Source organism: Macrobrachium rosenbergii, chromosome 50, assembly GCF_040412425.1.
Source record: "Macrobrachium rosenbergii isolate ZJJX-2024 chromosome 50, ASM4041242v1, whole genome shotgun sequence".
Lineage (NCBI taxonomy): Eukaryota > Metazoa > Arthropoda > Malacostraca > Decapoda > Palaemonidae > Macrobrachium > Macrobrachium rosenbergii.
Window position 1 is genome coordinate 28,685,266 of NC_089790.1, and position 27,148 is coordinate 28,712,413.

Genomic DNA, 27,148 nt, shown 5'->3' on the forward strand with positions numbered 1-27,148 from the left:
GCAAAAGAGTGTGTATTGTATAGCAGAGTGCTGGACATATACCTGGCCAAGTGGAAGTGTAAGTGTTCTTGGAATGTGTTTAAGAGGATTTACCCACAGGATAGGACATTGTAAATTAATGGGACTGTGTTGAGTAATTTTTTTGTTTCCTCACTTTGTATATCATCATGTCTGTGGGCTTCTTAGATATTGTTTAAAAAGTTTAATCATTGGCTGTCTCCTGACATCCTTAAAACCAACTCTCTTCTCACATTGCTGTTTTGATATCCTCTTACAAGTGTTCCCTCTGACTGTGGCACTTCTGTCTATGGAGTGGATAACCCTAAAAAATTCTTCCTTCCCTTTGCCTGGTCTCCCCTGATTATCGAGAGTTTACTTAGAACATATGCATTACCTTCTTTCCTTAGATTGTTTTAATCTTCATTATTCTTTTATTTATTCATCTAACGACTATCATAGCTGCAATTTCATCTCTTACCTGTATGCTGACAACATTTTATTTTGCCTTTATATCCTGTCATCTGTGCACAAAAATATTACTGAGGTATGATATACTTTGAGAAAAATTTTAAGAAAAATAATTATTGTCACTGGTTTTCAAGGGATACAGTGTCTGTGATTGGAGTTAATTTGATTGCATAAAAAAATTGTTATAATGCAGAAAATAAAATTTCTTGGAAAATGCTTTCTTCTTTTGTTCTACCACAGGATCAGGTGTTGGTATGTGCTGCAACTAATCATCCTAATTCCCTAGATCCAGCTTTGTTACGACCTGGTAGATTTGATCGTTTAGTCTATGTTCCTCCACCAGATTATGATGCACGTCTTGATATTCTCAGAGTAAGTGTCTTGAGATACTCTGTATGTATTATCTTTTATAGTAGCTCAAGTCCTGTAAAATAAATGTCCAGATCTTGTTTTGCTTCAAGTAGAAGCAATAAGGATGATAATACTTACATTTCAAAAGTAGAGTGCTTGTCACTGAAAAGAAGGGTAAAATCTCATGTTCATGAGCAAGCCAGTCCCTGGGTTACGTCAGACTCAACTTACGTCATTCTGATCTTATGGAACTTTTCAAGTATATTCATGAAAAAATTGGTTCCAGGTTATGGCGGATGTTCTGAAGTTACATCGTTTCAGTCTTGCGGTGTCGTAAGCGAAGAAAGACTGGAACTAGTTTTGCAGTTATAAAAAAGAGAGCAATTTGAGTTGATTATTAAGTGCTGTATATGAAAACAATTTGTAGAATATTGTTACATGATTTCAATTACAAATCAGTCAATCAAAGCATTACTGCAAAGAAATACAACTCAAATAATCAAAGCCATGCATTTAACCCTTAAACGCCTATTGGACGTATCATACGTCGACTAAAATTGTCTGTTGGGTGCCGAGTGGACGTACCGTACGTCGACTACAAAAAATTTCAACCTTCGGTCAACTTTGACTCGACCGAAATGGTAAAAAAACGCAATTGTAAGCTAAAACTCTTACATTCTAGTAATATTCAATCATTTACCTTCATTTTGCAACCAATTGGAAGTCTCTAGCACAATATTTCGATTTATGGTGAATTTTTGAAAAAAACTTTTTTCTTACGCACGGGCGGTAAATCAGCCGAAAATTTCATAAATTCTTTCGTCATTTTGTCATAATTTTTGCACTGTTCTATATTAGCCGTTACATAAAGTTTTATATATGAAAATGTGCGCAATTTCATGTACAATACAGCAAAATACAACCCATGGTTGTAGCTTTTAACAGTTTGGAAATATTTTCATATAAACCACGATAACTGCCAAAATTTCAACCTTTGGTCAACTTTGACTCGACTGAAATGGTAAAAAAACGCAATTTTAAGCTAAAACTCTTACGATCTAGTAATATTCAATCATTTACCTTCATTTTGCAACCAATTGGAAGTCTCTAGCACAATATTTCGATTTATGGTGAATTTTTGAAAAAACTTTTTCCTTACGTCCGCGCCAGAAATTCTTTAAATCACGTTGTCGTAATGTTTGCACTGTTTTATATTAGTCGTTACATAAAGTTTTATATACGGAAATGTGCGCAATTTCATGTAGAATACAACAGAAAATAACTCATGGTTGTAGCTTTTATCAGTTTTGAAATATTTTCATATAAATCACAATAACTGCCAAAATTTCAAGCTTCGGTTAACTTTAACGCGACCGAAATGGTAAAAAAATGCAATTATAAGCTAAAACTCCTACATTCTAGTAATATTCAATCATGTACCTTCATTTTGCAACAAACTGGAAGTCTCTAGCACAATATTTCGATTTATGGTGAATTTCTGAAAAAATATTTTTTTTTTTCCTTACGTCTGCGATGTGTAACTTTCGGCCGAACATCTCAGAAATTCTTTCGTCATGTTGTCGTAATGTTTGCATCGTTTTACATTAGTCGTTACATAAACTTTTATATATGAAAATGTGCACAATTTCATGTAGAATACAACAGAAAATAGCTCATGGTTGTAGCTTTTATCAGTTTTGAAATATTTTCACATAAATCACGATAACTGCCAAAATTTCAACCTTCGGTCAACTTTAACTCGACCGAAATGGTCAAAAATGCAATTGTAAGCTAAAACTCTTACATTCTAGTAATATTCAATCGTTTAACTTCATTTTGCAATAAATTGGAAGTCTCTAGCACAATATTTCGATTTATGGTGAATTTTTAAAAAACATTTTCCTTACGTCTCTTGCTGGTAACTCGGCCGAACATCTCAGAAATTCTTTCGTCTCGTTGTCGTAATATTTGCACCGCTTTATATTAGTCATTACATAAAGTTTTATATATGAAAATGTGCGCAATTTCATGTACAATACAACAAAAAATAACTCATGGTTGTAGCTTTTATTAATTTTGAAATATTTCCATATAAATCACGATAAATAGAAAAAATTCGACTTTCGGTCAACTTTAACTCGACCGAAATGGTCGAAAACTGCAATTGTAAGCTAAAACACTTACAGTCTAGTAACATTCAATCAATTAGCTTCATTTTTCAACAAACGGGAAGTCTCTAGCACAATATTTCGATTTATGGTGAATTTTTTTAAAAACATTTTTTACGTCTGCTCGTTCGGATTCATGCATCATTTTGTGATAATATTTTCTCTGTGTTGCTTTGATCGTTTTAAAATTTGTTATATACCAAAATCATCGCAATTTAGTGTACAATACAACTAAAAAATTAACTCATTAGCTTTAACCGTTGTGCTTACAGCGCGATTTGTATACAATTATATACGAGTTTTTTTTTTCGCTGTCATATATTCCAATATTTATATATGATAATGATATTTTTTTCATTTCTGATGGTTGCATACTAAACTTCAGGCAATGACAAAAAAAATGAGCCAAAAATGAATTCTTAATCTTAAAAACTAAGCGTGCTGTGATTTTTTGAAAAAAACTTTTTTTCCGCTTTGGCGCTAACTCGCTGAACGCCGCCAGCATACGGGAGACGTTTTTGTAAATAGGGCTTCGGCGTTAAAGGGTTAACTGAGGTTACAAAAATTAATTTCATCTGAATGCTTAAATCTTTATTGGGATCAAAATACTTCGTGCTGTATATCCATCAGTCTTCATGGTATTAACCTCAAGGTCAAGTCATACTCAATTATCTGCGCCAATAAGCGGAAACGGCGATTTTCGGTGCAGAAAATTGCCAATTTTTGTCACTAGACAAGTGCCATAAATTTCTTGCTTAGACTCTTGACTAGGATGGTGAGTACTTGGACTTGGTCTTGGCCTTAGATGGTGTGAACTTGGACCTGGCCTCAATTATGGACTTGGATCCAAGTCAGAGTTTTGGTACACTATGCTAAATAATGGTAATTTTGAGTTTGTAACAAAAACTCACAATGAGTTCTTGATATATTGCTGAACGCAATTAAAATTCTCTGTATTTATGCAGACCTGTGTTTAGCGTAAATGAGATTTATATACATAGACTTGCTATGATTAGTGTAATGAACATTAGCAACATTTGTATCTTGCCAAATTTGTATTAAAAAATTGATATAATAAAAGAAGATAACAGGTGGTATTTTGGTGATAGTATGTATTTAGTGGGCTTTAGCTATTCTTAGTCCAGGTCACCAAGACCAGAAGACATGAGACAGAGCCATAGTCCAAATCTTCATTCCAAGGGATATAGGTCAACATACACAACACATTATTATTATATCATTTCCAAATTGGAAAAATTCATGTCTTATTTTTTTTATAAAGAACAAGCTGCCCAGTGAGATTTGTATTAGTTTATTTTCTTTACAGATTAAAACCAGCAAAGCTATTGTAACTCCCCCTTCTATTCTTGAAGACATTGCTGTCAAAACTTCTGGTTTCACTGGTGCTGAGTTAGAACATCTGGTTACTAAGGTGAGTACTGTATAGTATCTGTTTACTTAATTCTTATAAGACTTCTTACTTCTCAGGATGGTCAGTAGATGTATTGAATTGTTTTTTCATTAATGAACCAGTTTTTTGCCATGCCAGTGATGAGAGAGGGAATGAGTTTCTTTAGAGAAGCCTTTTCGTTTGAGAACATCATAGATAAACTGTAAATAATAATGAAAAACCTTCAGCTGATTTAGCATGTTCAGAAAGTGAATTAAGTAATATTTTACTTTATATTAGACAAATAATTTTTGTTGTAATACTCATTGTCTATAGAGATTCCATATTCATGGTTTTCAAAAAGTTTAGATACCTGGAGTCTTGGGCAGTCAGGAATTTCATATGTTTTGTCCACCCTGTTGACAACAGAACTTTTTGTTTACTAAACATTTTGGCTGATAATTTTTCCCGGTGAATATCATGATTTTTGGTGAAATTCCTGCTTGAGTTTTTTCATAACTGGCTCAGTGGGGTTTGTTGTCTTTTTACTGCCATCTGTGTAGTATTTAAGTGGAAAACCAGTAATGTAAGATCTGTGTATGGTTGTTTGTAGAGGCATCACTGATTTTGTATGTCTCATGGGATTTTCTTCTTCTCCAATATTTTTTTTTATATATTCTCCATGTGCTGTACACAAATTATCTCTTTTACTGGTTAGGTTTTTATGCTCCTCTGCTAACATGTGCACACTATGTTTGCTTGTATGATTTTTTTTTTGCAAAATATTCCTTAATTTAGGATTTACCATATAGGTATTGGGAATAACCTACAGCGAAATGGAATTATATATGTCAGGTGAATGTACCTTGGCCAGGATTCAAAGTTATGTCTTTTGAATTTAAAAAGAGATGACAGTGCCTTATCCAGTCAACCATCAAGAGAGGTGTAATTTTGATTTTGACTCAGCTGTATAAACTCCTGTTAATCTGAAATTCTGGACTTGGAATTTAAATTTTATGCATATGTGTACATATACACACATGCACTTATACATGGTGTATGTATATATGCACACACAGACTGAGATTTTGATTTGCAAGAAGTGTTCTGACACAACATAGCAGGGCAGTTTATAATGATAACATTTTGTAATCTGTTCAAGTTTTCCAGTTTGCTGGTATTTCAACTTCAGAAAATTTTATTTAATAGTAAAATCAGTGAACGTGAAATACATTATGGAACACATTGTGGAACACAAGACAAAATAGGTCTGGGTTCACTACAGATCCTGTCCACAACAACTCGCTGCTGCCTACCTGTAAGGAAATCTTGAAGTAATCCTAAAACATATCCACTCACTCCAGGATTCTGAAGTTTATAAATAAGTGCCTTGTGACTTACTAAACCAAAAGCAGCTTAAAAATCTGTTTGAATTACTCTGCACTCAAAACCCCTATCAAGGTTCCCTTGCAAATGGCAAGTCAGATCTAAAAGAGCATAGCAGTTACCTGACTGCTTCCTATACAGTAAACTCCCCATATTCGCGCGGGATGCGTACCGCACCCCCCGTGAATAGCTAAAATCTGCGAATACTTAGAACCCTGCTAAAAACACTTAGAACTGCCTATTTTGATAGTTTAAACAAAAAAAACCCTCTAAAAATGCTTACACCTGAATATTTTAATAGTTATGTGCGTTTAGTCATGAAAATGATATGAAAATACAGTAATTAGTGAATATTTCTCAGTGAAAAATACCGCGAATGGGTGACTTTTCCGCGAATAATGGTTAGATACGTTCCACAAAGAAATTGCGAATATGTGAGTCCGCGAATATGGTGGGTTTACTGTATGCATATTGACTATCACCTAATAAACCTTTAGATTCTGCATACTTATATAGTGGCTCAAAAATAAGTTTTTCTGCAACTCTGGAGAGCACAGGGAGAATAGAAATTGGCCTGTAGTTAATGCAGTCTGCAGATATGCCACTCTTTGGAACAGGCACTGTATTACAATATTATAAAAATCTATAGAATCTACTTATCTTGGGAGACAACACACTAAAAACTTCCTTAAAAAAACCATAAGGATTTTCTCCACCCCAGCTATAAAGATTTTCCAGAATTTTCTTAACATTCTTAGAGCAAAATGCAAATTTTGTAAGAATAGGTTCAGGGTGACAAGTATCAGGGAGAGGGACATCCTCAGCTGATTGCTTTGCTTCAAAAGCTCAATGAAGCAGTTCAGCCTTTTCCCTATGGCCAGTGACCAATCTACCATCATCTGTTAGTAGTGGTGGAATGGAAGACGACCCTGACCCAAAGATAGATGATGCCAATTTGGTCCACCACAGATGAGGCTGAGTAGTTCCTCCAAGTTTCCTCTTCAAGGAATTATTGTAATTTCTCTCGGCTGTATGTTAAGTTCTATTTGCAGCATGGCAAGACTCAACAAAAATGGTATAATTTTCTTTGAATGATTTTATCTCCATGTGTTGAAGTTGGTCTGTTTGTCATGGTAGTCATATGTCCTAAATTTGATGACCTTTCTAGGGTTATATCTTATTAAAATAGCCATAAGCATTTCATTTAACTACTTCTTGGGATCAGGATCTAATATAGTATCTGAAATATTAAGTGCCTGACAAGCTTCAATAATTTGATCCCAATTGGCTCTGGATTTTAGCCAGACCATTTTTCAAATGGTGGCATTAGGAATATGTACGGTACTGATTGACAGATTTGTCCATCTCAGTGGCACGATGATTTGATATTTGGATTCTGTAAACAGCAAATATGTATACATTGTAGAACCTACTGAAAACAAACTTACTGAAAAACTTGCTGAAGTATATTTAAAGTATATGAAGTGAAAAAATTACATGAGACAGTCAAAGCAGACATAGGCCCTCCCAACCCTCCCCACTCAGCTCTCCTGGCCCTCCTACCCTGTTAACACGTATCCTGGCCTGTCCCCCCCCCCAAAATACCCAGCCACTCAAAAGCAATAAAGAAAAAGGACATCTTAAGTGATGTTGATGCTTTTAAACCGACAACTGTCTCTAAAGCTCCCATGCAGACAAGGTTCCTCCCAGCCCTCCCAACTCAGGTCACCTGCTCCCCAAAAGCACTTACCCTCTCCTACAACCCTCACAATACCCCTTTCTTAGTGTGTTTATGGCTGTGTTACTGTTGCCTTTTTCTGCCTGTGCAGCATTGCCAACCTTCCAGGAGTGGTTTTTAAAATTTTTATATATATATATTATATATGTGTATATATATTTAAATATATACAGTACTGTATATAATATTATATATACACACATACATACACACACACACACACATATATATATATATATATATATATATATATATATATATATATATATATATATATATATATATATATATATATATATATATAGGTTCTAGGTAAATTCCCCCAAGGAAAATTCCCCCATGGAAAATTCCACCACAGAAAATTCCACCACAGAAAATTCCACCATGGAAAATTCCACCATCATAGAGGTAAGACAATTAGATTTATATAAAATTGATATAAAAAGGTTAAAGAATGAATAAATGAATAGTTTTTTTCACATTTTATTCACAAATAAGAAAAAATAATGGCAATCGTATTAAAAATATTATTTCTGGATCGGGTCCCGTGTCAGCCAAAAAAGGGATTTTGACAAAGGAAAAATCTATTTCTGAGGAAGGTCCCGTGTCACCCGGTGAAATTCCATTACAGCACGAATTTCTAGGTATAACCTTGCTAGATATACCAGAGAAAAAGAGCTTTCAGGAAAGCTGGGGTTACTACCCCAGTCGAGCGTCTTCTAGGAAGACGTCGGTATAAGGAGGGTGAGTGAATACCACTACCACGGAAACCTACTCGAAAGATCTCTCCCTGTCAAAACCCCCGGAACAGAGCGGTGAGCCGTTACAGCCCCCACACCAAACACCCGCCAGGACGGCGACACCAGCGCCACCTACCTCATTCCATGCTAGCACTAACCCCAGACTTGGCATGTGCAGAGGGGGAGAGTACTAGGTGATTCAGGGAGGGTCACCGGGTGACACGGGACCTTCCTCAGAAATAGATTTTCCTTTGTCAAAATCCCTTTTCTGAGTCCAGTCCCGTGTCAGCCGGTGAAATCGTGATAGAGAATCATGCCAAGGCTGCAAGTACCAGGAAAAAGAAATGGGGGTAATCTGAAGAAAAAGGCAAAATTTTACCAAAATAATTTTAATTAAGCAATCTCTTTCATGAGCAAGAATACTAAGACTAAGGCATACTAAATCTAAGGCACATCAAAAAACTTAATACTATGAGACGTGGGGAGGTCCCCGACACAACGGAGAAGAAGCCCCAAAAATCTTAAAATTACTTAAAGCAAAGTGAAACATGAAAAGTGCACAAAATAACTGTAGATATAACCTTAATACTATACACATAAACTTAGGCTAAACACGTAAGAGACAAAATCAATGAGCATTAACATTAACATATACATATATCTGGGGTACGTGGAGCCAAATAAAAACTGTCCAGTACCCCATAAGAAAAACAATCATGGCATATCAGATTACACTTTTTCCATTAACAGGTACAAGAAACATCAATATGAGGAGCCAGGCAGTGAGGTATAATCAACCAGGAGAATAAGCAGAAAAGTAAATGAGGCAGGCGGGCGGGGGGGAAAAGGAAAGGACAAGGATATGATTAATTAAGGTGGGGAGATGACACTTCCCACAGCTATGGTAGAAAATTTCAGGGCTTCGAGCGATTTTAAATAGTGGCGTTTAAACACTAGAGGTGATTTCCAACCCGTGTATTTAGAGAGTTCTGAGAAGTCCATATTATGAAAGTAATTAATGGAAGTAGCAACTGCTCGAATATCATGAACCTTGGGAACTGAATCTGGGTTGGCCTGTTTAATGAAATAAAGAATTTGTTGTCTTATAGCATTTAGTGAAAGAGTACCACCTTTCTCCCTGATAAAAAGAGGACCCGACTTACTCTGTGGAGTTCTTAAAAGGTAAGATTTAAGTGTATAAACTGGACATAAAGACTGGTCTTGAGGAAGGGGCACCACCTTCCAAGGAGACCACCTGTCTTGTGGGTCTTCGTTCTTAGCTAAAAATCTAGGGTCAGGGGAAAGGAGGACCTCTCCAGACGGGAGGAAGTTCACATAATTATCACCTCTAGTGAGAGCCGACAGCTCTGAGATTCTAGCACCTGAAGCCAAGCTAATCAAAAATAAGGTCTTCCTTAACAGATCCTGATAAGAGCAATGAAAGTTATCCATCTCTGATGCTAACTTGAGGACGTCATTGAGAAACCACGTAACAGACTGTGGGCGTGATACTGGTCTCAGGCAGCGCATGCTCTGGGGATAGATGAAAAATAAGAATCTGTAAGGTCGATTTTAAAGCCGTAAAGAAATACTTTCTTTAATGCTGATTTGATTGTGGTAATAGTGGCGGAGCAAGGCCTTTCTCAAACAATGATCTAAAGAAGGAAACTCCTAAATTAGCTGTCATGATTTTGGCTTCAGATGCTTTTAGGAAGGAGGCTAATTTTTTGACTGCTGAGTCATACTGTCTAATAGTAGAATCTCTTTTATCTGATTCTAAAAACAGAGTGTTGACAGGGTCAATGTTCGCTCCTTTTTGGGCTGCGAATTTTATAAAGTCCATAAAACTAGGGCATTCTGAATTCTTGAGGAAGCTGACACAGTCTTGGTTTGTACTGTCTGGGTCAGAATGGGCTTGGGAATCCGAAGACTCCGTAATCCCAGTTCCTGAAGAAGAGGGAACCAATTGCTCTTCGGCCAATAGGGGGCTACTAGGGCTGGTTGACCTTTGAATGTCCTGAGTTTGTGTAAAACTTTCAGCAGTAAATTTATTGGAGGGAAAAGATAAATCTTCTCCCAATTGTTCCAATCTACTGTCATTGCGTCTGTGGCATACGCCTGAGGGTCCAGGTTGGGGCCACATAACAGGGGAGCTTGAAGTTGCTCTCCGTTGCGAACAGATCCACTTGGAGGCCCGGAACCTGGCGGCAAATCCATTTGAAAGATTCCACGTCCAGGGACCACTCCGTCTCCAACGGTAGTCCTGGACAGGGAATCCGCCACCACGTTCCGCACCCCGCTAGGTGGGTGGCTGACAGGTGCCAGCCGTGCTTGTTCGCCAGGGAGAAGATAGCAACCATTACTTGGTTTACTCGGCCTGATTTGGAGCCGCCCCTGTTGATGCAATGAACTACCACTGCGCTGTCCAATACCAACCTGATATGAATCCGGTTGGGGGCGGATTTTCTTCAAAGTTAGAAAGACCGCCATAGCTTCCAGGGTATTTATATGGAACTGCTGAAACATTGTGGACCACGTTCCTTGTACTTTTGTTTTGGTGAATATCCCCCAGCCGCTTAGGGAAGCGTCTGTGTGAACAACTAGTGCCGGAGGGGGAAATTGAAGCGGAACTGTTTTGGACAGGCCTTGACTGAGGTCCAAGGCCGCAATCTTGTCTTTAAGATTTGAGGAATGGAGGAGACCTTGTCTCTGAGCTTGACATTGGCTCGACTCCGCCACACTCTGTTTATGTCTTTTAATTTCGCTTTTAATAGCAGGTCTGTCACTGAGGCAAACTGAAGAGATCCAGGACCCTTTCTTGGGACCGGCGGGATGCTGATGGATTTTTGAGGAATCTCTGGTGAGAGATGCTATCTCTTTCCTCTTGGGAGGCGGAAGAGACAGCGTGTGAGAGGACAGATCCCACTGGAGACCCAACCACTGAAACCGGGACTCCGAGTCAGGCGGGACTTCTCTCTGTTCAGTTGAAAACCCTAGCGACTCCAGGAAATTGATGACTATGGACGTAGCTTTCTGACACTCCGGAACTGTTGGTGCCCAAATTATCCAATCGTCCAAAATATGCTGCTAGGGATATCCCTTGAGACCGGAGTTGTTGTACTACCGTGTCCGCCAGCTTTGTGAATATCCTGGGCGCAATGTTCAGACCGAAGGGCATGACCCTGAAGGAGTAGGCTTGATTCCCGAGTCTGAAACCGAGGAACTGAGAGAAGTTCCGCGCAACTGGGACGTGATAATAAGCGTCTGAAAGATCGATAGAGGTGGTGACGGCTCCACGCGAAGTAGAGTCCGTACTTGAGCTACCGTAAGCATGCGAAATTTGTCGCATTTTATGTAGAGATTTAGACGCGACAGATCCAGGATCACTCTTTGCTGATCGGAGTCTTTTTGGGAACAGTGAATAACCTGCCTTGAAACTTTAGGTGCCTTACTTTCTTTATTGCTCGTTTGTTGAGCAATTCTGTCACGTAATCCTTTAGGATTGATGTGGGTGGCTGGTAAAACCTGGTTAGAGGAGGAGGTTTTTGATCCAGCTCCAACCCAGTCCTTTGGACACAATGCTGTGTGCCCAAGGGCTGAAGGTCCATTGGTCCCTGAACCAAAACAGGCGACCGCCTACCTGTGTTCTCTCAGTGGGGAGGAGCGGGTTTATTCCCCTACCACGTCCAGGTCTTCCCCTTGGGGTGGTGTTGGGCTTCCCTCTATGAGGGGCTTTGCCTCTTCCCCCCTTGCAACCCTATTAAGGCCGTGAAAGTAACCACGGCCCTCATATGTGGGGTTGTACGCTGGTGAAGCCACATAGGAGGGTGCAGCTGGTTGGACCAGCACATACTGTTGGGGTGAGCTTTTGAAGTAGAAGGCTGTGCCACTGCCGAGACCGGGACGGCTTGGACTACCGCCTGATGGTGGGGCCTCTTATGCCTCCTGAAGCGTTTGCCCCCTCTCGATTGGGGGCCGGCCGATTCTGGGGTCTTGCGCTTATAGGCAGAAATGCCCCAGCGAGCGAAGACTCTGGTTGGCCCGTGTAGCCTCGGCCATAACGTTCGTGACCTCCTCTTCAGGGAAGAGGTTAGGTCCCCAGATCGAGCTTTTAACGAGCTTGTTAGGCTCGTGGCGGATAGTCGCATCGGCAAAGATGAACTTCCGACATTCCAGTCTGGCCATGATAAACTCAAATAAGTCAGACTGGAAGCCAGCCAGCAGGGATTTAGCCAAAACCTGGAAAGAAAGGTTCGTCCGAGCAGGAGACGGCAGTAGCTTCAGTAAGGCAGACGGAGTTCAAGGACCGGGCTAACTTAGTCCGGGCATCAAACTCCGCTTTCAAAAAGCTTCCGGCAGCTTGGGAGCTGCTCACTAAACTGCGTGGAAGCGCAGAAGGGGTCCAGCTTCCCGACCGTGAAAGTGGACGGGGCTTCCAGCCAGAACTCATTACTTCCTGGGAATACCAGGAAGTAGGGTCTGTCTCTTAGCTGTGGTAACGGATTACCATCAAAGCACGCTCGGGCCGTAGCCAGAGCGACTTTGTTCAAGCAAGGGGTGGGAAGGTTGTCTCCCAGGGCAAACATAGTAAAGTTGCCCTTGAAAGGAGTCAACTTTGATTGTCTGCCTGCCACTCCGTCAGAGTGCGCAGAAGAGCCGACTGAGCTTGGTCCCTAGGGACGATGACAGTCTCCCTAGGAACCTTGTCTGACCGAATCCAAGCTTCCTCTGTAAGCCTCACGAAGCCTGGGTAAGGGGGCAGGAGATCGGGGAAGAACTCCAATTCCTCCAACCGTCTCGTGCCAAGACCATCAAGTGTCAGTTTGCCATCATGTTGGATGGCCCGGAGTGCAAAACGCCAAGGGTTACCGACATCGAACGGCGGGAGGTCCGCAGTGTCGGGGATAACATACTGTGGTTCGGCTGGGGTGGGTGAGCCATTCCCGCCAGTATGTTATCATGACTGGCCAACTTTTCAGAGATTTTATTAAATCTCGAATCCAAGTCCTCTGTAAAACGCTTTGGAAATTTGATTTGCAAAGGCCTCTGCGTCAAAGCAGGTTGGCGAGGAGGGCTTGATTTTGCAGCCCTCTTACTCGCGCCTTTGCTGGAGGAACCAGACTTGCTCCCGGAGGCTACAGGTCCTGAGACCTTAGCCTTTGACGGGGAAGGGCGATGCCTTCTTGGAGGTCGAGGACTTGTAGCCCTTCGCCTTCCATGAAGTCTTCAACTTCAACTTGGGGATAGCAGACGGAGCTCTATCACCCAAGGAGGAAGACTTCACAAAACCTGCAAATGAAGAAATTGATGAAGCAGGGGAGTCAAATAAAGGGGGGCCCGCCCCAACAACCTCACTTACCTCACCACTTACCACCTGGTCCTGCTCTCGTTCATGGGTTCCAGGTTAAGATCCATGGCGGCTACATCCTCCGAGACCTCAGCGTAGAGGATATCCACTTGGGGTGGCTGGGTCTCATCCCGGATCTGCTGGATGATAGGGGTGGCAAGGTCTTCAGGCACTGCGGCCGCCACCCGTGCGCTTGGGTAGAGCAAGTCCCTCAACCTGGCGTCGAGGGCGAGGGCTTCCCGACGGAACATTCCTACCAAACCCAGCCACCCAGGCCCGGGAGGGATTCAAGGCAGACTTCTTGGAAGCTTCATCCGCCTGTAAGAAAACCAACAATTAGCTAAGAACGAAAACCATTCCGGGAACCTCATAAACAATATACAATATGAGGAGCATAAAGCGGGAGTAAAAGACTGTCACTTACCGACTCATCCTGGACAGTTGTGCAGAGAGCGAAGCAAACCTCACAACCATCAGGGTGCCAGACAACCAGGTCATCCAGTCGGACCGCACAACCAGCGTGGGTCCGGCAAACTACGTGACCGTAAGGTTGTTGGAGGGAGGCGGTACACCCGGCTCCTCACAGCGAACAGTCTGTAAGTAGAAAAGTACATGAACCTCCCACTCTAAGCAAGCTAAAGCTGGCAAGGCCGGAAACTCAACTGCAACCGAATACTCCGGCGGAGAAGAACTCCTTAATCATAAACTGGGCCAATAAGCTCTAAAATTACACAGAGTGGAAGGTAAAGGTTTTCAGACCCGGAGTACTCCGGGAATGAAGGAAAGAGAGACCAGGAACCAACCATAAGGGCTGCCAGTAAAATAAACGGCGGAGCCCCAGGGTATAGGACCGGACTCACTTATATAAATATATAATGAATTAAGGAAAATATACTCCTGTAGATAAACAGACTTATCTAAAAACAAAAACAAAAACAATAACAGTAATAAGTGATGGTAAGAACTCAAGAGGACGGAAGGATCCGCTCCTCTCCTATATAAATGAAAAACCTTTCGCACCTTACTTCTTCCCGCCGGAGAAACAAGACAGGTAAAATGCTCGTATGTTCATAACATAGGCTGAAGCAAATATTTTACCGTATCAGCGTAACCCGGACGGGGAGACTAATGGATAGGGATTCGAACACGTTCGAGTAAACAAACCACCAACCCCAACACAGCGATGCTAGGGACGATATGGGAGGGAGCGAATCCCTCAACCAACAGGAGAAGTCCCTGAACTCGGAGAAAACGCCATCTAGCGTCACCCGCGCGAGTAGAGCAAGGCTGGGGAGAGGAGGGGGGGGGGAGGAGGAGGAGTAGGCTACCAGGAAGGAACAGGAGACGGGGAAACATATCACCCGCTCAACTGCACCATACCTCCAAGAAAATGAATCTTGGAAGGGTGGAATACTGGAAGCAACACAACCCGAAGCCCGACTCCTACCTAGGCGAAGCCTAATATGGACCTAACCTAGTATAGGCTAGGAAAAAGGGAGGAGTGCAGAAGGGAGGAGGAAGCAACAGGGAGAGAAATTTTGTGCTGAGAACCAACCAGGATCGAGAATGGCGGGCAAGGAGGCGACTAGCCTAGAGGAAACACAACCCAAGAACTCGATTCCCCCAAATGGAGGAAGAGAACTAAGGGGCTCACTCTGCCCACAAAAAACGATCCCGGAGGAAACAGCAACAAAACTCCCTCAACCCTGGACTCCTCACCCAGGGCAAGGGGATGGAAGCAAACAGCCTACTCCACAAAATAACCATCACTTATAAAAACTAAAATGTGCTCAATAGAGAGCGTAGCCTACCTCGGGAAGCGGTTAGATCTGAGGCTGCCGCCAGCACACAGAGGTAAACACAAAAAAATTAAAATAATAAAAAAATAAAACTAAAAAGAGAGCACCATCTTCAAGCATAAAATAATTAGCCTAGTAAGACCAAAAATAAACAGGAACCCAACCTGGGGAACCTGGACGGGCATCACTCTCACAAAGGCCGATAGGCCAATGAAAATAATTCAAAAGGGGGAGCCACCGCAAGGAACCACCAGGAAGGGAACCAAGGGGCAAAATTTATCTATAACGACAAGGAGACAACTCCAACTGAAAAGAACAGAAGGAGTCGCCTCGCATGGTCGACATGGCTGGCGGGGGACGCCGTGGCGTCATAATAAGATCTCAATATTTATGAAAATACGAGACCTTAACAGCCAAAAAATAGAACAAAACCCCACAAGAAGATGGTACTTAACTTTGAAATGGTAAAGCTGCTCGATGCCATCTCAGAAGCAGAAAAATCCAAAATAATGGAGACGAGCACACAAAATCAAAACAGAGATTTCACGTGCTAGAAAATGGAATGAGGTAGGTGGCGCTGGTGTCGCCGTCCTGGCGGGTGTTTGGTGTGGGGGCTGTAACGGCTCACCGCTCTGTTCGGGGTTTTGATAGGGAGAGATCTTTCGAGTAGGTTTCCGTGGTAGTGGTATTTCACTCACCCTTCTTTATACTGACGTCTTCCTAGAAGACGCTCGACTGGGGTAGTAACCCCAGCTTTCCTGAAAGCTCTTTTTCTCTGGTATATCTAGCAATGTTATACCTAGAAATTCGTGCTGTAATGGAATTTCACCGGCTGACACGGGACTGGACTCAGAAAAATATTATTTATAAAAATCAAAGAACATTTATTTATTTTGCTAAATAGCCCATAGAAAATCTGGACAAATCATGCTCATAATCAACTAAATTTTTTTATCAGAAAGATAAATTCTTTTTGCATTTATAAATATTTTTTTGTTTGGCATAATCCTTAAAATTTTTAAAATAATTTTCCAAAAATTGAATGTGTTGATGTAAAGAGGACATAAAGAAAAATGACAACATTGTTTATCTTGGTAAGTCATTTAGAACTTGTTCATACATTCCAAAGTTCAATTTTTGCAATGGTAATGTTCTTTGTATGACTTTGTCCCCTCACTATTAAATGTTGTTTTAAAATAAATAATTTAGTAGGGATGTCTTCATCATCAGATAAATACTAAAATATTGACAACTATTAAAATGGCAAAAATGTTAAAGCACAAAAGCACTTTATTTTGACCTGAAACTGTCATCTGTGAAATAATTGCATGACTTTTTAATCGTTTTAGTATAAAATAAATTGCCCAAGATGAGTTACTACACATAGAAATAGAAATGATGGAAAATACAAACAAAGGAATTATAGAAAATGTCAAAATCCATGAGACAAGTTAAAATGCCTATTCACTAAACAATTTGGACTGAATAAAGAAAAAAACTACGATCATATTTATTCTTTTTTGTCAGGAAGTAATGCAAATAGTTGTGACACATGATATGATTATTTTGTAGAGTTTTAATGGCAACAAACTAGGTGAGTTCTTCTGAAAGTTCCATCAAAGGCCCAGTTTCTGTTGTTTTTAAATCATCCAGGGCTTATTTTCTTTAGTTTAATAATTAAAAAACTAAAATTCTGTCTGGGTCATCTAATGAACTATCTTGGTAAAACAAAGAACCAAGTGTTTTTATTTGTAGGAATTTTTATCCTGGGATGTAGAAGTTGGAAGGAATGGAATCCTAAAGAATGTTTGATTAACGTATGTTTGTTCTGTCCAGAAATAGGGACAATGTTGAATTGCTTCTTCATCAAGATTTTGTATCCCATTAATCACTTCAAGTAGACATGTGGCTTTCTCATAACCTGCTCTTCATTTTCTTTAGTATTAACCTTTGGATCTTATTTGCATGATTATGGTTTTTCCAGTTGAAAGAATGATTTTGTTTATTTACAATAAAAATTTTGTATTATCCTGGCCCAAGCAACCTGTATTATAAGGCCAGTATGTTTTCGTTTTCTGTTGTTAATGCTTTTATAAATCTTTAATTTTTCATCACACACTTCTTTATTTTTGTCTGATGAGATAAAGATTTTCATTGTTGAGGGCATTTAATTTTTAACTAAATAAGAAAATTTAGTAGATGCTCTTTTAAATTTTGTTAATTGAAGTGTTTTTAACTGAACAACTGAATTGTCCATGTTGTGTTGGGAAAAAACACAAACCTCCTACATTTAAACAATTTTTAAACAATTTGGTTTAAAATTCAAAACAAGAAGAGTTAGTTTAAATGTCGTAAACAAGAAGGCGTTGTGTGTGTACATATAACCTCAGTCATTCAGCCGTAGTTGATTGTAAACAACTTTAATAAATTCCCTCTTGGTGGAACGATGGTGGAATATACCGTTGAATTTCATGGTGGAATTGATCTGTGGAATATCTGTACATGTGTGTTTTATGTCTGGAATTTATCTGCTTCCTTTGTTACATTTTGACTTGGATATATATATAAAATTATATATCCTGTAAATATATATATATAATGTTCCTAATAAGTTATAGCTGGAATAATAGGTTTTATATATATATATATATATATATATCAATCCTATATGTTGTATTATATATATTTCTGGATCGAGTCCCGTGTCACCCGGTGAAATAGTCCATTCAGCACTTATTTCTAGGTAATTCCGTTGCTAGATACCAGAGAAAGCTAAATGAAATGCTGGAGTTACTACCCCCAGAGCGAGCTCCACTAGATGGAGTCAAGTGTATGGAAAAGGGTGAACTACAAAAACACGGAACCTTATCCTATAGAGATTCCCAATGTCAAAAGTCCCAACGAGAGGTGCCGATACAAGCCCATGCACCACTGGACCTGGACTGTATACAAGGCAACACTAGCCGCATTCCATTTTAGCACGTTTTTATCTCACACGTAATTTCGTTGTGATCCTTATTTTGTGCTCTATTTTGGATTTTTTTTATGGCATCCTCGCAAGGTTCTTCTTCAATTACTTGAGTACCAGTGTTTTGTTGTTTTTAGGCGATTGAGGCTTCTTATTTTCCTTTAGTTTAATAATTAAAGGGAATTTATAACCCCTGGTCTCGATCTCCTCTCACGTCGTCTCTTGACCTCTCTTGGTCTTGGATCGGCATATTTGTTTTGTGTTTTTTATTTGTATCCCTTTTTATTTGGGATGTTTTACCATTAATGATCCCTAACTTTAGTGGTTTGATTAATTTTGTTTGTTCTGTACCCATTTACACGAGAAGTGCTGTTTAGCGTTTTTATCTTGCTTGGGCCCATTCGCTTTTATAATGACTTCATTACTAGAGTGATTTTTATTATGGTAGTGTTGTTTAGCGTTTAGGGCAAAGGAGCCCCACCGGGCCCCAGCCTTTATCATGGCTTCATTACGGGAGTGATGTTTAGCGTTTAGGCTATGAGCTACCCCCTCGGGCCCATTCGCTTTTTATCGTGGTTCACATAATCGAGAATGTTGTTGAGCGTTTTTATGGCTATGAGTTTCCCCCTCGAGCCCGGTTTTCGCTTATTATCATGGCCTCATTATGCTTTATTTTTGTCACTCACTTCTCTTAGCCTTTGGGGATCTTATTTTCATTGGTACTGTTACGGTTTTTACTTTGTTTTTATAATTTTGTTTATTTTGTGAATTTTGTGTTCCCTTCCTGGTCAAGTGCTGTCTTGCTGTTTAGGCTCGTGGTTCCCCCTCGGGCCTAAATGCTTCTTATTTTGGCTTTATTTTGCCTTGTTTTAGACTCACTTCTCTAAGTGTATGGGAACATGATTTTCATTGTTACATTTAATTTTTGACCTTGTGCTTGGATGCTTTTGAATTTTGTTAATTTTGGCATACTTTCATTTAACTGGAGGTCGGTCATGTCCCTTCACGTCCATGTTGTGTTGGGCCTGCCTATCCTCCTACATGTACCTTATAGACAATTTTTGTTTTATTATGATTTTTTTTTTTTTTTGAGTTATTTGTTAGCCTTTTATCCCTCTCCTAGGCTTCCTTCCTTTACATCGCCTCAGTTAGGTTAGCCTAGGGTTTTGTTTTTCCCTTCGGGGGAAAATTCGTTTAGGAGGGACGATCTCGATCTAATAATTAAATGAGTTTCATGTCGGTGATCTCGTTCTGTACATGTGTGTTTTATGTCTGGTGCTTCCCTTTGTTTGGTTTTGACTTGGATATATTGCCTACGTCCACCCTCTCCCTGTTTGGGATTTTCACCAGGCTAATGTTCCTAATAAGTTAAGCTGGAATAGCGAGGGTTTGTTCTGTAGCCTATCCTAGTTCAATCCTTCTTTGGGTTTTACCAATGGTGACCGGGAGTGCTCTCCTGTTCACACTTCTTTTATCATGACTATATATGTTATTTTGTGGTTTCGAGAGTCCCCTTCTCTCCCTTTTATCCTTTGCTCTCTCTCCCCCTTGGTTTGTTTTCAAAGTTTGTTAACTTTCCAAGGCTTGAGAGCAATTATCCTTATTTTATGTTGTAGCCTCATCCCCTCCCTCTGCATTGATTGATTGTCCTTCGGTGTGTCTGAGTTGGCACTCCACCTGGACCTGGAGGTGACCAGGAGTGCTCTCCCCACTCCTGTTCACACTCCTTTTATCTTTCATTGCTCTCCTGGCCGTAGAGGTTTTTGCCCTTCCTCTCTTTTTCTCTCGCTCTTGTGTTTGCAACACAGCTTACATATTTTGAGGGGATCTATGAGAATCTCTGGGCGCCCGGGAGTGCTGTCCCACCCCTGGTCGCTGCTTTGGGTTACCAACCTCCTGGCCTATCCTTCCCCCTTCCTTTTACGTCGACTATTTCCCTTCGTGGTGCTTGTTACATGTTCGCACCTCACTGTTGGGATCTCATTTTCGAGGCCAGTTAGCGTTCTCCACCTAACTGTCTTCTGAATTTTTTATTTACTTTCGGCGTTCCCCCTCCTTTTTGCTACTACCTGTTCGGTGTTTCGTTATCTTGTTGGGCGCTCTCCTTGCTTACTGCTACGGCGGTTTTAGTGTTTAGCAATTTTTGTTTTATTCCCCCCACCGCTATCACTTCGTTCAGGATATCCCCCCTCCGGGGTTTTCCTCTCTTGGATCGGAGTCACGCCCACTTCGAACAGTTCATAACCTTCCCACATTTTGATCAAACATGATCGCTTCGGAATGTTCCGTTGACTCTGTTTTTTATGTCTATGAGTTTTGTCCTGTTAGCCCGTTTTTTCTCTCCGGTTTTCTCCGGGGTTTTCCTGGTCTGACTAGGCTATTGGCTGCTACGGTACTCTGCTCCGGCATCCGTTCCAGCATGCCTAATTTTCCTAATAACGTTTTCGGCTGGTTTTGTCAAGTGCAGGAATGCTCCGCTATCCTACAACAAACCAGCGGTTTGAGTCTATAGCTCCCATTCGGTCGCGCAGTCTGTTTTGGATTTATAGTTTTTTACGGAAGGTTATGATATTATTTTATGCTCTCCTCGAGCAGGCTTCTTGATGAACCCGTAGGTTTTATATATACCTGTTTGTTTTCAAAGTCTCCGCCAAACTCCGCCTCATGTGACTTATTCTTGACTCGGAAGGTTGTAAATCCGCTATCCTCTGCATTGATTGCAGGCTACTTGATGTGTCGTGAGTTTTATTTACACCAGGTGACCGGTTTTATCCCACTCCTGTTCAAACGCCTTTCTTTGGCTTATTATTAGTCGTTTGGCACCCGGCAGATTGCGTTGTACGCTATGCTCTCCCAAGCAGGCTACCTGATGAACCCGTGAGGTTTCATATATACCTGTCGGTTTTACCTCCGTCAAGCTCCACCTCATGTGGCTTATTAATAGTCGCTCTTTCGAACTCCGTCTCTCGGCGGGATTCTTGTTAATTCGGTAGGTTTCATATAAACCTATCGGTTCTCCGCCTCTTGTGGCTTATTAATAGTTAATCTTTCGGTGTTTGGGCTCTCTCCGGTGAGATTCTCGGTGGTTCGGTAGGTTTCATACGCCTCTCTCGATTTCCTCCGCCAAACTCCGTTTCCGGCGAGATTCTCGGTAAATTGGTAGGTTTCATATACACCTATCGGTTTTTCCTTCGCCAAACTCCGTCTTATATAAATTATTGATAGTTGTTCCTCCGGTGTCTGGGGTCCTAATTTTTCCCCCTCCTGGAGGCCGGCCGCAAAGTCTCGTAACTCTTCGCCAAGTTAATTGTTTACGGAGAGTTTTCTGAAGACGCGTTGCGGCCTTCTGTCTCGTTCTCGGACCTGTGAACATCGTCCCGGAGCGATAAGTAGGTGCGGGAATAATTGAGACAAACCTTTTCCGCTTAGCTCGGAATTAGGTGAGGCAAACTTTTCCTTTAGGGATTCGTTACCTTCTCATCCCTTTTCGACGGTTCCTGGTCTACCGTCCCTAAAGTGAAGTCAGTAAAAAAAAAAAAAAAAAAGAGACCACCCTTATTTAAACCAAGAAGACCCGCTCCGGGGCCCCCTCAAGGATGTCTCGGATCTCTAATCCGGTGCCATCTACGAGTTTGGCCTCGTCTTCTGGAAAGGGACACGGCCCAAGCAAAGCAAGGCGGTTACCCCCTCCTTCCTTTGTTGAAAACTCTTTTACGGGTCTCCTTATAAGGAGCTCGTTACGAAGGTCATTGTCAACCTATTAAACTAACTATCTACGTCATGGTCCATGCCTTCCCTTTCCAAGGAGCTTAAATCCCAAGAGATTAATCTCAAGACTCATTGTCAATGGATCACCTGTTAAGTCCTGCTCCGTTCCGAAATTCTATCGTTCGGACATCTCCACCTCTTTTCCCCTCCAGTCTGGGAATCTTGGTGCCTTCCTTTATGCTTCCCAGCATGAAGGCACCCTCCTGTCGGGGTGTGGGCACACGGAGGTTGGTGGAAGGGCATTTCTTCCCTTCCGGTCTGGTATCCTCTTATCCGGGTTTTACCAGACTGTCAGAACGAGCATGGCATCTGTCTGGCAGGATCCATAAGTGAGCCCTCAGCTAGGGCTGGACACATCGTCTCCTGAGGACTCTAATGGAGTGGCAGGTGGAGAATTCCAAGTTCACGCCAGCTGTGGGGTCTTACCGTGCTCTCTTTGAGAGCCCTGTTTCTTACCCCTTGTGCTCCGAATGTAGCCCTCTTATCAACAGGCTTGTTTTGAAAATGTATCGCTGAGGCATTTCCGGGAGACAGATATCACAGATACATTCACAGTGAATCTTCTAACCCCGGACTACGCTTCTAATTTATTCAGCGTACAGCTCCTAAGCTTCGAGTCAATTTTCGGAAGCTGAAACAGGGTGTAAGTCAGGCTTGCCCGTTCCGCCTTGAGCTGAAAAATCTTATGAACAGTTTCACCTGGAGAATTAATCTTTTCCCCAGGTGGGCGTTATTTTACGCCCATCTGGGGCTACTATTGTTACCCAGAGCCTCCGTTCTCATGGGTGTCTACCCTACGAGCAGAAACGGTCTGATCTTGCCGGGACCTGTCCCAAGTCCGGCAAGAAGTTCATGTAGTTCAAGAGCCCCCTGCTCAGGCGGTGGTGCAGGCTCTTCAGGTCTCTGCCCCTAGACAGCCGTCAGCTCTCACTCCCAGCCTCCACCTCGATGTGTGCGGGTTCAGCCAACACATCAGCCCTTGTAACGCCCCGTGTGTCTCTGCCTCCCCACGTGCCCGCCAGAGTTTTCTTTGCTTCATACAAAACCTAAGGAAAGAATTTTCACTAGACATTTGGCAAGAGGCTCTGACCCTCAGGGTTATCATAGGAGCAGGATGCATCCTACTCCTCTCCGAGAAATTGGGAAGGCATTCGCTTCACGGGAGGCAATCAAGCCTCCTCCCTGTAGTATTTCTCATATGGGTGGGAGGCTGTACCATTTTCAGGGCCACTGGAACTTCAGTTCCTGGGCCCAGAGTATAGTTATCAGGGCCCGGGGTGGAGCTGGACTGTTGTTCCCCAAACAGGTTCAATCAGCCTCCGGCCAGAGTTCTGGGGTCTTTGCGAATGGCCTGTCAGGCTTTTTCAGTCTGCCAAGGAAGTTCCCTTCCACTGGAAAATTTTTCCGGCGTGTCCCGTTTGTTTTTCCTTATTCATGCGGCAAGTCTCGGTTGCTTACAGTCTTGTGGGTTCGGATCCTACTGCGCCGTGGAGCCGTAACCACCTCTATAGACCTTTCCGACGCTTCCTTTCACATCTTGGTTGCAGAAAGGTCCTATCCCTTTTGGGATTCAGACTGGGAGCAGGCATACCCCTTCAGGTTCATGCCCTCCTCAATGCGGCTCCAGAGTCTTTGCCAGTTTGAACAATACCGTAGTTCAACAGCTCCGGTATTAGGAGGCTATGCTAGCTGCATATCTAGTTGCCTGGCTCATTTGGGCACCCAGCGTCGGGAATTGCCTGAGGGCGCCGGTCATTATAATCGGTTTTCTAGAGTCTTTGGGCTTCTAAGTAACCAGGAAGGAATCCCACCTGATTCAGGAGGGTAGCCTTCCGTAGTTATGAATCCAGTGGAAGTGGAAAGAGATAGCAAGGGCATCTTATCATTTCATCATCTCAAGCATACCTCTCCCCATGCCCAAGAAAAGGTCCTGGGTTTTCTCCAGTTTGCTTCAGTGACGGTTCTCCTTCTGAAGTCAAAGCTGGAGTTTATGACCGGGGTATGGTGGAGTCAGGGACGTGTCTCCTTGATTCCTCCTGCTTGAATAGTGGCCTCCGGCCTTGCACAACTGTCAAGTGCTTACCGAAGTCAGTTCCTCTCCAGCTTTCCCCTCCGGCCTCAGTATTCCACACCGTCACCTCTCTGGCGGGTGAGGTGGATATTTTTTGGCCCAATGGAGTACATGGTACTTAGTCGGTCACGTTCCGGCAGTTCCATATCAACGCTTTGGAGGGCGGTGACAGTCTTCCTGTCCTTGGAAACTTCTTCCCCCAAGAGGTTTCCTTTTTAGGCTGGTTCTGAACAAAACAGCAATAGTGCGCTGCGTAAACAAGTGGTTTTGGACTCGAATTGCTTCATTCAGGTTATGGTTCATTCTTCTCCATAACCAACAGACGCAGGTGCTTCTGTCTACCACCCTTCTCGTAGGGGTCCAAAAGGTCACTGCTTTTTCCCTATCCAGGGCCTCCCCTGGTGTCAGAATAGTCCTTAGGCGGAGCGTCATTCAGGTAGTCTTGTGACCTTTTCCTGGGCCTGAAGTAGGTCTGTTTGCAACCCAATTCAGCCACAAACTATCAAGCTGTCCCGTCTGGTATAAACTCAGCCTGCGTCAGCCCCCTCAAACTCTGATGTCCTGGCATTTGTGGTCTTTGTGAATCTTACAGTTTAGGAGGAAACTGATATTGGTCCTGTTATTACTGTTTTCCTGAAATCAGTTAAGGATCCTACTCTACTGCAGTATGGTTCTGCAGTTAAGTAACTAGCACTCTTCACATAGTTTTTGAAGCTACAGTACTGATGCGACCGCATTGGCCTCGAGGAAAGTGTTTTGTTGGAACCAGACTCACAGGCCCTTAACTTTCATCCCTAAGGTCTGTGTTCGTCTAAGAACAGTACTCCGTCCACATTCGGTTTCCTGGTCTTTGAGTAATGTATCGGAGTTAGCTTCGGTAACCAACAATCATCTTGTTCTTATCTTTCCTTGTTAAGGAAGTCCCAAAAATTTTTAATCAGCTTAGCTTCTAGTGTTAGTTTTCCTGTTCTGTACTGGAGCCAATCAGTTTGGTTTGTCTGGTGGAACCAATCAGTTTGGTTTCCCCTCATCAGGGGTAGTGTTGTGAATTCCTCACCCTAACTTTCTATCTACAATTGAAGGTCCTCATTTTCGGTGGTCACCTTAGAAAGTACTCCCCTTTTACAAGGTCTGTTTCTGTGTCCAGTTTTCTCCTTGCAGGCTTTTTTAGACAGGACCTCGCAATTTTGTCAGGTCCTCTCCTTTAAAAAAGGGGGCACTGTCATTGGGTCTGCTATTAGGCAGGAAGTATTTTCTTAATACAAGCCTATTCAGGTGCTATTCTAAGCTCATGATCTTAGACGGTGACCACTTACATTATTTTCATTACATGAACTTAGAGGACCTTACTTATGTTCAGGGTAGAATTCTCCTAGTTTTCAACGTTTCTATTTAAGTCTTTAATAGCATAAGAATGATGTTTATTTCTCTGTTACTATTTCACCGGGTGACACGGGACCCCGATCCAGAAAAAGGATTTTGACAAAGGAAAAATCTATTTCTGGAGAGGGGCCCGTGTCACCCGGTGACCCACCCCTGTTTTTTCATTCTCTCCCTCCCTTGATAAACTTCATTCTAGTGAGGTGGGTGCTAACATGGAATGCGGCTAGTGTTGCCTTGTATACAGTCCGTGAGTAGTGCATGGGCTTGTATCGGCACCTCTCTCGTTGGGACTTTTGACATTGGGAATCTCTATAGAGTGTTTTGTAGTTCACCCTTTTCCATACACGACTCCATCTAGTGGAGCTCGCTCTGGGGTAGTAACTCCAGCATTTCATTTAGCTTTCTCTGGTATCTAGCAACGGAATTACCTAGAAATAAGTGCTGAATGGACTATTTCACCGGGTGACACGGCCCCTCTCCAGAAATAGATTTTTCCTTTGTCAAATCTTTATATATATATATATATATATATATATATATATATATATATATATATATATATATATATATATATATATATATATATATATATATATATATATATATATATATATATATATATATATATATATATACACAGTATATATAAATATACATATATTTATTTGTGGTTTTGGGGACCCTTGGATAATGTTGAGTTCTGGATAAAGTGAAATCATATAAACAAGGGACTACTATATATACATACATAAATTCACAGATTTCAAGCCCCAAGCATCAATTAATGTCGAATTCACTATACAGTACTTTGAAAATAACTTACACCCAAAGGGAATTATAGTTGATAGGGGCTTCTGTGCTTGCTAGGATTCAAACCTGAGCCTTTGGTTTAAGAACAATGATAGACAGTGACTTTCACCACCCAGCTACATATATATCTATCTACTTTTTGCAGGCAGCAGTTTCTTCAATAAAAGAGAACCTTTCGAAGGAAAACAATTTACCTGTCCAGTTGGAAGAGAAACACCTTTTAGATGCCCTTCAGCATTCATCACCAGCAGTTACGGAAAAGGAAATTTTAGCTTTTCAGGAATTTGCTTCAAAGAGGATTTGAAATTTTTGTGTCAATTTGCTGAATATCCTCTTTGTTTTAATTTTTGTAAAACATACTTGAAGACAATAAACCACATCTTTTTTAATGTATATTTTAAAGTTATGCCTTGTAAAGGTAATGTATTTATTGCATTCAGTGTTGTAATACTTTCCTGTTTCCTTTGACTGAAATTTTGCCCATAGCATGCTACTTTGTGTAGATAATTTTTTTATCTAACTGAAATTATTTTCAAGCCAGACGGCAAATTCGGCAAATTCAGAATACTTTTTAAGATGACATCTTTTATGAAACAATATGTATATAAGACATCATAGTGATACAACTGTCAGGGTTACTTTTTAGGAATTGATGACTGGAACAGATAAGGTGAGAAATATATCAAATTTATGTTTTTCCTAGGTATACACCAGAGCTATTATGTAGGAATATTCCTTAGCAGTGGTTGGAAACAGTCATC

The 27,148-nt window shown here is 41.4% G+C and overlaps 1 protein-coding gene across 5 annotated transcripts in view; it reads left to right on the top strand.

Moving 5' to 3' along the window:
- LOC136832797 (ATPase family gene 2 protein homolog B-like) overlaps positions 1-26,776 on the top strand; it is a 63,226-nt gene extending 36,450 nt beyond the window's left edge. For all 5 annotated transcript variants that reach the window (XM_067094361.1, XM_067094357.1, XM_067094359.1 and 2 more), the window contains 3 exons: positions 709-840; positions 4,315-4,419; positions 26,533-26,776. In XM_067094361.1, coding sequence (XP_066950462.1) covers positions 709-840; positions 4,315-4,419; positions 26,533-26,691 — 396 coding nt within the window. In that variant the 3' untranslated portion in view covers positions 26,692-26,776. The remainder of the gene's footprint in view (positions 1-708; positions 841-4,314; positions 4,420-26,532) is intronic.
- The last annotated feature ends 372 nt before the right edge of the window (positions 26,777-27,148 follow it).